The sequence below is a fragment of the Larus michahellis genome, chromosome 6 (assembly GCF_964199755.1).
Source record: "Larus michahellis chromosome 6, bLarMic1.1, whole genome shotgun sequence".
NCBI classification, from domain to species: domain Eukaryota; kingdom Metazoa; phylum Chordata; class Aves; order Charadriiformes; family Laridae; genus Larus; species Larus michahellis.
The window spans coordinates 30,042,947-30,056,186 of NC_133901.1; the positions used below are offsets into that span (position 1 = coordinate 30,042,947).

Sequence of the window (13,240 nt, forward strand, 5' to 3'; positions counted from 1 at the left end):
TTGCTGCCAATGGCTCCAACAAGCCCCCAAAAGCCAGGCGGCGTCCTAGAGAGCAAAGGGGCAACCCTGGGATGCAAAGAGCATCCCAAATTGGAGCATCCAGATGAGCCGCCCAGGCTCGGCCTCCAGCCCCAGCCTCTCCCAGACCCTGTGGGCTGGCAGGCAGCTGGCTGATCCCAAGGTGCCTTTCCCCGTCCTGTCCGGCTGCTGGCTCCTTCCCAGACAGGTGACAACCCGGGGAGGCCAGGAACCATCCCCAGGTTTGGCATCCCCCAGCCCCACACGTCCCCTTCCACCCCTCCCTGTGCCAGCACAGGCTGCCAGCGAGGAGCAGGGATCAGCCAAAAATAAGCCCCGACAAGCAACACGGCTATTTTGCTAATTATTTCAGTTTTCAATCTCCCAGTGAGGTGACTTGCTTAGGCTAATAATTGCTTTGGTTGGATTTTTATCTGGCTAATTAATCAGTTAATAAATGACTTTGCTGCAGGGGGACAGGCGCTGCGGCTGTCTCCTTAGCTTGGGACTGGAAAAAAACAGGGAAGGAGCACAGCCCACGGGATTTCCACGGCCCCATGGTGAGCACAGCTGCCCTGTCATGGGGGGGAGAGCACCAAAGCGGGGACCCCCAGCCTGTCGGGGTGCTGAACCATCCTCAGGAATGTCTGCAGTGGCCCCTGCCACAACGGGACAGCCCATCTCTCTGTTGCGAAGCTTTTTGGGACTCAGCTGGTTTTCCTTGCCAGTACCTCTGCTAGATGGCGAAGCCGAAAATTGGGGAAGGCAACTTGGAAAAAAAAAAAGAAGTCGTCATCTTTGGCACGGAGAACGTGGGATTTCCCTTTAGTGCCCGGCCCGTGTTGGCACGGGTATGCTTCTCTGCCGATGACTCCGCAGGCAGGACGGGGAAAGCCGGTGTGCCAGGCTCTGCCTTCCCTCGCCCTCTGTGCCACGGGGCTCAGGAGCACAGCCGGTCCCAGGATGGCACTCGGAGGGTAGAGGGAGGGTTTCCTCTCCTGCCTCCTTCCCAGAGCCACCCCCGGGCTCCATCGTGGCCCACTCAGGATGTGAAACAGCCCCAGAGCATCTCTCAAAGACCTCAAGCACCGCAGCCTCCCAGGGTTCCAAATCCTCGGAGGTCACCATCACCGAGCCCCCACGTGCCCTGGGCACAGCGGTACCGGCAGCTCCAGGTCTCCTTTCTCTCATCCGTCAGTCCCCGGGGCAGTTTTCATGGCTGAGCCAGATGAGTCCCAGCTGGAAAAACCCCTCCCTGCAGGGTCCCCTCCTCCCAGCCCCACAGCAGCGCTGGGGGGGGGTCCTGCTGTGGGAGCCAGGTCTGATGCAGGGTGGTGGGAGGGCTCCAGCTCTACAGACAGGCCACAGGAAGGGGCAGGGGCACTCCAGCCCACTGGGGGCACTGGGGGTCCTCTGGGGGTGTGTGGTGAAGGACAGGGGGTCCCAGGTTGAAGGGGAGCTTTACAGGTTACCCCAAAGGGCTGCACCACCATGGAGTAAGGAGCTAGGAGCAGAAGGCTTGCCAGCCCACAGGGGTGCCAGCCCTGCAGGTCCCGGCTGGGCGAGGAGCAGCAGTCAGGTCCTCCTCTTCCCTAGCCACTCCACTGCCAGGCCAGCACATGGGAACTTCGTCTGCAGGACCCGACGGAGCTGGGGAGAGAGGACAACCATCAAATTGTGCCAGAGAAGGTCTCCTACCCCAGCTCCCCGCATGGGAAGGGCCTGATCCTGGACCACAGCAGCCAAAGGAGGGTCTCCCCTTCATCTAAAAAGGCTCCAGTTGACATTCAATGCGAGACCCAGTCGTTCCCCTCCTGCTGCCTGCCTGACCCCCTCCCTGGCTGGCTGGACCATGACTGGCAAATGCAAAGTGGCACTCGCCTCCCGGCACACCTCACCTCGGACAACAGCAGCTCCTGCACCATGGTGTTCTCCAGCTCCAGGGGAACGGTAAGCCGCAGCGACAGAAAGAGGTGAGACGCTCCTGGGGACAAGAAACATGGCTCTGGTTATTGCCCTTGAACCTTGGGCTGCACCAAAGGATCTGGAGGTCTCTCCCCAGGATCTCCGACACAGACATGGGACATCCTCTCAGGTTAGTCATGTCATGGACACCCAACACTGTCAGGGGAACAACACTCCACCTGTAGAGCAAACCACACATCCCAGAGAGAATCAACGCCCCCATACTGAGAGCACAGCAAAAGCAGTGGGGCTCTAGGACCCCCTGCACTGGCCCCTGGAAGCCCAAAGGCACCGGTGCTGGGGGGGGCGGCGATGCTCATGGGGCACTGCACTTACTGGTGTTGGGCGTGATGGTAGGGCAGACAGGTGGCGTCGTTGGCAGGCTTGCACGGGTGCTGCGGGTAACCTCTGTGGTCTGGGTTGGGTCAGTGGCAGGGGAAGAGGGCTTCATGCCTGGGCAAAGCAACGTTACGTTAGTTCCATCTGCAGAGAGGTGCAGGATGAGCCTGCAGCTGGGGGCAGACCAGCCTGAATGAAGCCACCTACGTGAAGCCACCCAAATACATGCCCAGTGTCCCTCTGGGGATTTGTCACCCTGAACCTGCCCTTCATGCACCCTGTGGCTGCACTCACCCGTCGCCGTGCTTGGGGTCTCAGGTGCTGTCGAGGTGCCCGGGGTTGGCCCCACAGTGGTGGAGATGCCAGGGGTGGTCCTGGACATGGTCCTGACCGTCTGGCTGGGAGTGGGGGTGTTCCCTGTGCTGGTATCAGAGGTGGCCGTGGTGTCCACTGAGGTCACCAAGGTCTCGGCCGAAGAAGCTGTCGGTGCTGGTGTGGTGGGAGGAGACGCGGTGTGAGGTGAGGTGCTGCCGGTCCCCAGGGGTGTGCTGGATCTCTCCAGCGTGGAGGATCCTGTTTCAGGGCTGGAGGGAGGGATGGTGCCTGTGGTGGTGGAGTCGGTGGTGGGCATCAGTGCCGAGGTCTTTATAGGTGTCAGAGAGGTAGGAAGAGCCGGGGACATGGTTGCTGTCACATCTGTGACAGTGGTCCCTGCAAAGAGGTGGGAGAGTGAAGCACACAAGGGCTGGCAGTGAAAGGCTGAGACCATGGCTGAGCCAGGGATGGCACAGCACCAACATCAGCGTGAGCTCCCTTGAGGAACCCAGAGCTGCCCATCAGCCGTGGAGCGCTGGGAGCGGGGATTCTCCACCCTGCATGGATCAAACGTGGATCCCTGAATGGGCATCATCAAGACAGGGGACGTAAATACCCCAGCCTGACAAAGCAGGAACAAGCCATGGGCTTCACCGGTCTCAGGGCACAAACCCCTGTAGGTGCCAGCGCTAAGACCCGTTCCACCACCTTCACCCATCCCTGGAGGAAGTCAGACAAACCCGTCCAACGGGAAGAGCAATGCAGGAACTGGTGACCGTGAGACAGGCTGGAACCGCAGCAGCAGCAGTTTACACAAACCCCTCTGCTGCAGATAGTCAGGAACTGATAGCGCCGGGTGTAAATAATGGGAACAGGGAACCAGCCCTACGGCGCGGGGGGGCACAGAGGAACAAATCCCATCTTGCAGCTCAGAGCGAGTTGTTAGAGACGTGCAGCAACTCATGAAAGCTCTGCGGGGGGGTTGAAGGAAGTGGGACATCCTCTCTGCCCGCACGGACCCCGCGCCGAGGCAGCCCGCTGTCCCTGGGGAAGCCTGGGCATCTGTAACCCTCTCCCAAAGGATGCACAAAACAGCCTGGCTGCCTGGGCCTTTGTCAGGGGGTGCCTGCAAGGTGGAGGCTTTGAGATACCAGTCTGGATTCCCCAGCGATCCCAGCACAAACCCGGTAAATCTGGGGCTCTGCTTACATGGGGATGAAGAACTTGAGCCACGAGCTGCTGGCTTCTTTCAGCCAAACCCACCACAAACTCCCAAAGCCCCCTGGCAGCCGCTCACTCCCTGAGCTGCTGCAGGCAGCAGCCCGTTAAATAACAACGTGGGGAAGGGCAAAGGTCTGATCCCAACCAGTGCCCGGGTGGGTGTCTGCACTGAAGGGCCTCATCCTCACACAAAGGAGGAGCTGTAAGCCCACCTCTGCTTCCCGTTAAACACCAAACAGCACCCGCCGCGTTTTGCCCCCTGCACACCAGAGGTGCATGCTGCAAGCAGAGCATCCCACTGTCCCAGGGAACCATCGGTGCTCCCCCCTCGCCACCCGTCCCGTGGAGAGCATCGCGTCCCGCTCGGCCCTTACCCAGCGCGAGGTGCAGCACAGCGGGGCTGGCGAGGTTCAGCAGCAGCAGGGGCAGGGGCAGGGGCAGCCCCCCTCTCTGCCCGGCCATGTCCAGGCCAGCAGGAGCCAATGCCTCCCCAGCAGGCACTGCTCCGAGCGCTCCCAGCACTGGGGTTTCCGTGCCTCCTTTGCCCAGCAGAGTAGGAGCATCCACGTGGGTCCTCTTACTCGCCAGGTGTTGGCAGTGAAGGGGGGGTTTCCACCCGACACGGACACTCCCAGGGACAGGCGCGATGCCAAGCAAACATCAGCTGCGCAGCTGGACCCAGAGCATCCACAAGCAGCGGGCAGAGCAGGCCAGCAGGGCCACCACTGCAGCAGACCAGGTCCCTGAAGCCGGGGACCGTGCTGTCGTCTGCCTGCTGAGGGACGGTGCCAATGGAAAAAAGCCCAGGGAAGCAGCCAGGCTGCCTGGGACCGTCCCTGCGCTCTGCCACAGGGGTGATGTTTGGTGGTTCCCAACACCAACACCCTTAGGAGACAACAGCCTGCTCTGTCTGAGCGCGAGGAACTGGCTGAGAGAACAGGCGGCGCTCAGGAAGGGCGTGCTCCGGGCTGAGGGTTTGTTCCCTGGGCTGTCTGCACAGGCATCACTTCCCCGTGTCACAGCATGTCACGGCTGAAGCGTGCTGCTGACAGCCAGAGCCGCTTCCTTCTTCTCGGGGTCAGGGACAAGACCAGTCGGAGGCGCCTGCAGGCACTGGGCCAGGGTACAGGCGCTTCGCAAGCGGACAGGCGCACTGGAGGACTGCCAGGACACAGCCACCCTGCTGTTGTACTGGTACACAGGGGCACTGCCATGGCACAGGCGCACCAAGGGCATCACCGGGGTACAGGCACTCTGCTGGGGTGCTTTCACACTGCAGGCATTAGGCCAGGGTACAGGTACTCTGTCAGGATGCAGTCGCTCTACTGGGGTACGGGGACAGCGGGGGCATGTGCACAGCCGGGGCAGGGTATAGAACCTGCCAGGTTCAAGTACTTGTAGCGGGGTTTGTTGCCAGGGTATAGGTGTAGCCCTAGGGTAAAGACTCCTGGAAAGACCACCAGGATACCGCCACCCTGCTGGGGCACAGGCCCCCAGTGAGGGGCACTGCCAGGGTACCAGTGCCCGGGGGGACTGCCAGGGTACAGTCACACTCCTGGGGTACAGTCTCACTGCCAGGGTACATGCACACTGCTGGGGACACAGCCACACTGCTGTGGCACACCAGGGATACAGCCACACTGCCACGGTACAGGCACACTGCTGGGGTATAGCCACACCACTGGGGTACAGGCACACTGCTGGGGTACAGGCATGCAGCACGGCACAGTCACATCACTGGGGTACAGCCGCATTGCCGGCGTACAGCTGTGATACACTCACACCACGGGCGTACAGTCACATTGCCAGGGTACAACCATGAGACAGTCGCCAGGGGACAGTCGCACCGCCGCGGTACAGTCGCACCGCCGCGGTACGGCCGCGCAGCACCACCACCACCGCGGGGCTTGCGTTGCCCCGCCCACCCCCGAAGCCCCGCCCACTCCCGAAGCCCCGCCCACTCCACAGGCCCCGCCACACTCCCAGCCACCCACGGCAGACACGCCCCTCCGTAGGCCACGCCCCCTCCCTTATCCCGCCCCCGCCCCGCCCCGCCCCGCGCAGGGCCTGCTCCCGTTGCTGCCGCCGCCGCCGCCGCCGCCGCCCGCACCGTGGGCTCTGCGGGAGCGCCCCGTCCCCGCTGACGGGAGGCCGACCCCGGCCGGGGCGCGGGGAGCAGCGCAGGGAGAAGGCGGCTGCCCCAGGGCTGGGGCCCGGCCGTGAGCTGGGCTGGGCTGGGCTGGGCTGGGGGGAAGCAGCCAGACGCCTGGCGGGTGCAGGACGGGAGATCCCGCCGGGATTTGTCATCCTGCCCCATGGGTGCCCTGTGGTTGCCCTCACCCGCGGTGGCACTGGGAGTCTCCGGTGCTATCGAGGGGGAGGTACCAGGGCTGGTGGTGGCCGTGGTCCCCGCTGGCTGGCTGGGGGTAGGGGTGCTCCCGGGGACCCCCGTGCTGGTAAGGAGGGACCCCGTGGTGTCAGGCGGGGTGGCCGAGAGCTCGTCCAAAGTGTCTGCTGGAGAAGAGGCGCTGTTGGTCCCCGGGGATGTGCTGCCCAACAGCGTGGTCACAGCTGGCCCTTGGCTGGTACCAAGCATCGTGCCTGCCCAGGTGGGGGAGAGAAGGGTGGAGGTGGGGGGAGGCAACGTACTCGTTTCGACTCCAAACGAGGTGACAGCCAGGGCCGTGCTGGTCCCCACAGACGTGAAGATGGTCGTCTCGGCACAGCTGGTTGTTGCGGCCGTGGTGGTTGGAGTTGAGGGGCTGGTGGTGAGCCCCAACTCTGTGGGAGTGGGGTCAGGCTGCGCCATGGTGCTGGCAGACGAGCTGGGAGCGCTGTAGGCTATGCCACCCCTCGCCTGCTGTGTGGTGATGCTGGAGGCTGCCGGGCTGCTCCCTGGAGCTGTTGTGGCATTGGCCTCCTCCCCAGAGTCACCCGTCAGCACCTCTGGGTAGGAGGTTTCAGATCTGGAGGGAGTGATGATGGCTGCAGTGGTGTTGGAGGCGGTGGTGGGCAGCAGTGCCAAGGTCTCTGTGGGTGTCGGGGATGTAGGGAGGGCTGGGGACATGGTTGCTGTCACACCCATGACAGTGGTCCCTGCAAAGAGGTGGGAGAGTGAAGCACACAAGGCCTGGCGGTGAAAGGCTGAGACCATGGCTGTGCCAGGGATGGCGCAGCATCAACACGAGCACGCACTCCCCAAGCTACAGATCATACATGGATCGTCAGGAGTGAGAATTCACTGTCCTGCATGGATCAAGCACCTGGATGCCATGAATGGAAATGTGATCGTCAGCAAGGCAGGGAACGTAAATCCCCCAGCCTGACAAAGCAGGAACAAGCCATGGGCTTCACTGGTCTCAGGGTACAAATTCCTGTAGGTGCCAGCACTAAGACCCGTTCTACCACCTTCACCCATCCCTGGAGGAAGTCAGACAAACCCGTCAAACGGGAAGAGCAATGCAGGAACTGGTGACCGTGAGACAGGCTGGAACCGCAGCAGCAGCAGTTTACACAAACCCCTCTGCTGCAGATAGTCAGGAACTGATAGCGCCGGGTGTAAATAATGGGAACAGGGAACCAGCCCCACGGCGCGGTGGGGCACAGAGGAACAAATCCCATCTTGCAGCTCAGGGTGAGCTGTTAGAGATGTGCAGTGACCCACGAAAGCTCCGTGGGGGTTGAGGGACGTAGGAGGAGGGGACCTACGGCCGTAGTTCGAGGCTTGCAGGAAGTACAAGCCTCAGGTTTATTCCCCGTGCTCAACTTAACATTGGTCTTGCTTTGTGTCAAGTGCAAACATCAGGATGGCACTTCCAGTTTTCCAGGCCCACAACATCCCAGTGGTGCTGCCATCTGGGCAGGACCATTTGGTGCTGCTGGGCAGGTCATAGCAAAGGCAATGAGCCCAGCAGAGACCAAGATTCAGCAAGGGGGTCCAGCTGGGACCAAGGTCTTCTCTGCCCAGGCAGAGACACATGTGAGAGGCAAAAGAAATAAAGCCAAGCTTGTCGCTCCTGTGTTGCAAAGCGCAGCCCTGTTCACACACTGGGATGGGGCTGAGATGTCCAAAAATCAAACAGCACCCATGGTGTTTCACCTCTGTGGGTGAAGCCACCCCGAGGCCACCCACCACCCTGGGGAACGATGCTTCCCACTCATCACCCACCCCCATGGAGAGCATCTTATCCCACTCACAGAATCACAGAATGGTAGGGCTTGGAAGGGACCTCTGGAGATCATCTAGTGCAACCCCCCTGCCAGAGCAGAGTCGCCTAGAGCAGGTCACACAGGAACGCGTCCAGGCGGGTTTTGAACATCTCCAGAGACGAACACTCCACCACCTCTCTGGGCAGCCTGTTCCAGTGCTCTGCCACCCTCAAAGTAAAGAAGTTCCTCCTCATGTTGAGATGGAACTTCCTATGTTCAAGTTTGTGCCCATTCCCTTTTGTCCAGTTGCTGGGCACCACTGAAAAGAGCCTGGCCCCATCCTCCTGACACCCACCCTTTAAGTATTTATAAGCGTTGATAAGATCCCCCCCTCAGCCGCCTTTTTTCCAGACTAAAAAGACCCAAATCCCTCAGCCTTTTTTCATAAGAGAGATGTCCCAGTCCCCTAAACATCTTGGTAGCCCTTACCCGGCGCAAGGTCCGGCACGGCGAGGCTCAGCAGCAGCAGCAGCAGGGGCAGGGACAGCCCTCCTCTCTGCCCAGCCATCTCCAGGGCCAGCACCCCCTCCACTCCCCGCCTGGGGACAGGTCCCTGCACCTGGTGGGGACACAGGGCCAGGTGATGGTGCCAGGGGGGAACTACGCTGCCGAGTGACGGCTGAAGATGTCCAGAGCCGCTTCCTCGTTCCCGGGGGCAGGGAGGGGAGGCACAGGCGGGCACTGTCCCCCCCCCCCCTTCCCGGGGGCCGGTGCTCCGCCGATGTCCCCGGCGCGCCCCTGGGCGCGCCGGGGACATCGGCGGAGCACCGGCCCCCGGGAAGGGGGGGCGGTACCCGGTGCTGGGGCCCCTCCCCCAAACGACCACGCCCATCGCCGCACCCATCGCCACGCCCAACAACCACGCCCCCAGCTTGTATAACACTCGGAGGGCCGCGTGGTTTCCAGGTAGGGACAAGGAATTCGGGATTTTTGGGCTCCGGGGGTGTCTCGGGGACCAGGAACGGACCGGGATGGCTAGAGCAGGGTATGGTACCGGTATCACCCGGATCCGGACCCCTGGGCTCCGGGAGTGGACCAGGGACCGGGATGGGCAGGGTACGGTCCCGGCATCCCCGGGCACCGGGACCCGGACCCCTGGGCTCCGGGAGCGACGGGGCACCAGGAACGGACCGGGATGGGCAGGGCGGGGCACCGTCATTCTCGGGCACCGGGAGCAGACCGGAGACCGGGATGGGCAGGGTACTAGCATCCCCCGGGCTCTGGGCGGGCGGACCGGGATCGGGGAGGCACCGGCAGCTCAGTACGGTCCCGTTTCGCTTCGCAGCGGCCTCACGCAACCACGCTGCTCCGGGCAGTCCTAAGGATGCGGCGGGGGCAAGGGAAGCGAAAGGCCGAGGGCACGGAGCTGCCACCCGCTTCTCGGAGGAGGAAGGAGGAAGAGGAGGCGGTGCAGGAGGCCCGGCGGAGGGCGGCCCCGTCCGTGAGAGAGTTCAAGTACAACAAAAAACGGGTCCGCCTCGTCTCGCAGGGCTCGGACCTGAAGGATGATGCTCGGTGCATCCTTTACTGGATGTCCCGGGACCAGCGGGTGCAAGGTGGGAACCAGCTGGCAGAGGGAACCGGGAAACAGAGCTCCCATGGGTGGCAAAAGCCTTGCTTCCTTCCCGCCACAGGCAGTGGAGCTGCTCTCCCCTCTGCAGGGGGATCTGGGGGATTCCTCTTGTGAAACCCCATCTCCATCCCCTCAGCAAAGCTGTCCCCCTGACACTGCCCTGTGTGCTTTCTCCCCAGATAACTGGGCTTTCCTCTACGCCCAGCGCCTGGCCCTCAAACAGAAGCTGCCTCTGCACGTCTGCTTCTGCCTGGTGCCCAAATTCCTGGGTGCTACCATCCGCCACTACGGCTTCATGCTGAAGGGCCTGCAGGAGGTGGCTGAGGTATGGCCATTGTGGGGATGCCCACATCGGGTGGGACAGGGCTCCTGGGGAAGAGGGGAAGGCAGATTAGTCCCGTCAGTGGATGCTGGTGGGATGGTGTCTGCAGAGGTATCCCACCGCCCTTTCCCCTTTGCCGCAGGAGTGTGCGGAGCTGAACATCCCCTTCCACTTGCTGCTGGGCTATGCCAAGGACGTGCTGCCTGCGTTTGTGGTGGAGCGTGGTGTGGGTGGGGTGGTGACAGACTTCTGTCCCCTTCGCCTCCCCCGGCAGTGGGTGGAAAATGTCAGAGAGCGGTTACCAGAGGATGTGCCGTTTGCACAGGTGGGTGCCCGCACTCTGGGAGGGAAAAACTGGCTGGTGAGATGCAGGAGAAACTTGTCTTCTGCATTTCGTACCTGCAGAGGTGTGCTGGAGTGACCTGAGCAGAGAGTGCGTGTGTGTCATATCATCAGGACCGTTTGCTTCTCCTTCTCACATCCTCCTCCCTGACTGTGCTTCCCAGGTTGATGCCCACAACATCGTGCCCTGCTGGGTCGCCTCCCCCAAGCAGGAGTACAGCGCCAGGACCATCCGGGGCAAGATCCATGCTCAGCTCCCTGAATTCCTCACTGAGTTCCCTCCCATCATTCGTCACCCGCATCCCCCGTCCTGCCCAGCAGAGGTACCAGCAGGAGACACCTCCACACCCACTCGTGGCCAGTCCCAGAGAGTTTTACAGCTACTTCGTGGGAGGGGATGGCAGGGGATGGGGACAGTGGCCTGCCTGAGGTCACGCACAGGTGGTGTGGAGATGGGGATGCCCTGAGGAAGGGAGGTTCCCACCTCATTCCTTCAATTCCCACATCTTTGCCATGCAGGGCTGGTTAAGAGGAGAAGGCTGGCATGAGCTGGGGATTTGCTGGTTGGGGACATCCAGGGGACATAACACTCGGGGCAGCCCTGGATGAAGAGCATCTGCAAATGCACTCATGCTACTTGGTCGCCGCCCAGCCCATCGCTTGGGAGGCCTGTTATTCCAGCTTGCAGGTGGACCGCACTGTGAAGGAGGTGGAGTGGGCAACCCCTGGCACATCTGCAGGGCTGGCTGTGCTGCAGTCCTTCATCACGGAGCGGCTGAAATCCTTTGGCTCTCACCGGAATGACCCCAACAAGGCAGCGCTCAGCAACCTGTCCCCGTGGTTCCACTTCGGTGAGTGTCCCAAGCTTCCCACTCTGCAGCAGGACCGAGCACGGTGGCTTGGACCAGCAGCCTGACTTGTTCCCTCTCCATGTCCCCAGGCCAGGTTTCCACCCAACGAGCCATCCTGGAGGTGCAGAAGCACCGGGGCAAGTACAAGGAGTCAGTGGATGCATTCATAGAGGAGGCTGTGGTGCGGCGGGAGCTGGCTGAAAACTTTTGCTACTACAATGAGAACTATGACAGCGTGCAAGGTAGCATCCCCACTCAGGTGGGCAACACTGGGGGCTGGGCTGGAACCCAATTCATCACCCCACCTTGGCAATACCATTTCTGGTAGGAGAGGAGCTGTGGGGGCACTACTGTGCCATCATTTGGTACCTTCTAGGGGTAGGAGAGGAGCTGTCAGATGCCTTCTTTAAGACTGGTGCCTCCCTCCAGGGCATGGTGCCCTCAGTAGCCTAATTCTCCATCCTTTCTTCAGGGCCCTGCAGGAGAGGGTTGCTCAGGGCTGCTCCTCATCTCTCTTACTCACAGGTGCCTATGACTGGGCACAAACCACTCTGAAGCTCCACGCCAAAGACAAGAGGCCTTTTCTCTACAAGCTGCAGGAGCTGGAGCAGGGAACCACACACGACCCACTCTGGAACGCTGCCCAGGTAGTGTCCCGCATCTCCCCTGGAAAATGCTAAGCCTTTTCCCAAGGGGTGGAGATGAGTTGGCACAGGCTGACCCCTGTGGCTGTCCCTGTTCCCCCAGCTCCAAATGGTCCGGGAGGGCAAGATGCATGGCTTCCTGCGAATGTACTGGGCCAAGAAGATCCTGGAGTGGACCCGGTCCCCCGAGGAGGCCCTGCACTTTGCCATCTACCTCAACGACCGCTACGAGCTGGACGGGAGGGACCCCAACGGATACGTAGGCAAGCTGCAGGATGGGGGCATGGGGTGGGGGTGGGGGGTCTCTTTTCTGATGGCCAAGGCTGCAGTCGGGGGGAGGGCTCTGCAGACAACTCAGCCCATGCTCCATCCCATCATGCGTTGTACCCACATCCCAACGGCTCTCTGGATGCCTCCAGGCAAGGGGGAGAGCTGATGTTCCATCTCCATGCCCGGCAGGCTGCCTCTGGTCCATCTGTGGCATACACGACCAGGGCTGGGCAGAGCGGGCCATCTTCGGGAAGATACGCTACATGAACTACGCCGGCTGCAAGCGCAAGTTTGACGTGGACCAGTTCGAGCGTCGCTATGCCCCCCGCACGCCCTCCCAGTGAGGGGCACGGCCTGCCTTGATCTTGCTTGTCCCCCTCTATGGTGGGCGCAGACATGCCTTTGCCAAGGTGCCCTGGATGTGGATCGCCCCAGGTGCTGGGGGGCTCATTGTACCAGCAGCAAGCCCCAGGGTTTTGCAGGTGTCTCTTTCTCTGCCATCAGCCCCTGCTTGAGCTGCTGTGCTGGGGCAGCTGCTGGAGCCCATCCTCAGCGTGCCTGTGCCTGCCAGAAACCTCTTCTACAACCACCACGCTCAGGAGGAAGCCCAGGTCACCGTTGCTGCTGCTAACCACAGCTTAGATTAAGGCCGAGTGTGGCTTTTCTGGGGAAAAGCCCCCAGAAACAGCCCTGCCTCACTCTATGTGGAGCCAGCGCTGTGCTGGGCTTGCACGTGCATCCTTCAACAGTTTGTTTTAAAGTTTACAGTTTTTATCTCCTGTGTCTATGGTGTTTATGGGGCGGTGCAGGACACGTCTGCAAGGTAAGAGCTGGGATGCGGGACAGGGATGCAAGGAGCGATGGGACAACCAAGGCCATGCCCCTGGGTTCCTCTGCCAGCAGGAAAGACAGGCTCAGGAAGGATACAGGCATTATGGAGAGCCCCTTACTCGGTGGCTTGTACCTCTTGCCCCAAGTCCAGTAGGCGGTTTGCCGGGGGGGGCCACAAACAAGATGGATTAGTCAAGGGGTGGTGACAATAACCCCCTCCTAGTGACATCTGGTGATGCTTCACCACTTGCACAAGTTGTGTCCCCCCCTCCACTGCCCCCTGCCATCAGCTACTGCATCCCACTCATCCCTGCCCCAGGGGCAAATGGGCACTGCAGCA

General features: G+C 61.5%; 2 protein-coding genes across 6 annotated transcripts; one reads left to right on the forward strand and one right to left on the reverse strand.

Annotated features, from left to right (window-relative positions):
- Positions 1-368: 368 nt before the first annotated feature.
- Positions 369-8,737, reverse strand: LOC141745270 (uncharacterized). Of its 3 annotated transcripts, none has more exons than XM_074592698.1 (7): positions 8,497-8,737; positions 6,508-6,954; positions 6,199-6,369; positions 2,617-3,033; positions 2,320-2,436; positions 1,917-2,002; positions 369-1,668 (listed from the first exon to the last, which is right to left on the reverse strand). In XM_074592698.1, the coding sequence occupies exons 1-7, from the start codon at positions 8,573-8,575 to the stop codon at positions 1,594-1,596; spliced, it is 1,392 nt and encodes a 463-aa protein (XP_074448799.1). In that variant the 5' UTR covers positions 8,576-8,737; the 3' UTR covers positions 369-1,593. The 3 variants fall into 3 exon arrangements, with proteins under 3 accessions (XP_074448799.1, XP_074448798.1, XP_074448800.1); XM_074592697.1 differs by having other exon boundaries at positions 6,199-6,372; XM_074592699.1 differs by lacking the exon at positions 6,199-6,369.
- A 178-nt stretch (positions 8,738-8,915) lies between these two features.
- Positions 8,916-12,842, forward strand: LOC141744478 (deoxyribodipyrimidine photo-lyase-like). Of its 3 annotated transcripts, none has more exons than XM_074590431.1 (10): positions 8,916-8,973; positions 9,353-9,623; positions 9,820-9,965; positions 10,105-10,287; positions 10,469-10,627; positions 10,957-11,155; positions 11,245-11,397; positions 11,681-11,802; positions 11,903-12,062; positions 12,259-12,842. In XM_074590431.1, exons 2-10 carry the CDS (start codon positions 9,392-9,394, stop codon positions 12,411-12,413), a joined length of 1,509 nt encoding a protein of 502 aa, XP_074446532.1. In that variant the 5' UTR covers positions 8,916-8,973; positions 9,353-9,391; the 3' UTR covers positions 12,414-12,842. The 3 variants fall into 3 exon arrangements, with proteins under 3 accessions (XP_074446532.1, XP_074446533.1, XP_074446534.1); XM_074590432.1 differs by lacking the exon at positions 8,916-8,973 and adding an exon at positions 8,976-9,052 and having other exon boundaries at positions 12,259-12,841; XM_074590433.1 differs by lacking the exons at positions 8,916-8,973; positions 10,105-10,287 and adding an exon at positions 8,984-9,052 and having other exon boundaries at positions 12,259-12,828.
- Positions 12,843-13,240: the final 398 nt, after the last annotated feature.

Bases quoted from the DNA above. Each gene is read 5' to 3' on its own strand.
- LOC141744478 (XM_074590431.1), top strand. From the start codon at position 9,392: ATGCGGCGGGGGCAAGGGAAGCGAAAGGCCGAGGGCACGGAGCTGCCA. The intron at 9,624-9,819 runs GTGGGAACCAGC...CTTTCTCCCCAG, and splicing joins CCGGGACCAGCGGGTGCAAG to ATAACTGGGCTTTCCTCTAC. The intron at 11,398-11,680 runs GTAGCATCCCCA...TCTTACTCACAG, and splicing joins GAACTATGACAGCGTGCAAG to GTGCCTATGACTGGGCACAA.
- LOC141745270 (XM_074592697.1), bottom strand. From the start codon at position 8,575: ATGGCTGGGCAGAGAGGAGGGCTGTCCCTGCCCCTGCTGCTGCTGCTG. The intron at 6,373-6,507 runs GTACGTTGCCTC...CCTCTTCTCCAG, and splicing joins CTCGTTTGGAGTCGAAACGA to CAGACACTTTGGACGAGCTC. The intron at 3,034-6,198 runs GTGAGGGCAACC...ACCTCTTTGCAG, and splicing joins GACTCCCAGTGCCACCGCGG to GGACCACTGTCACAGATGTG.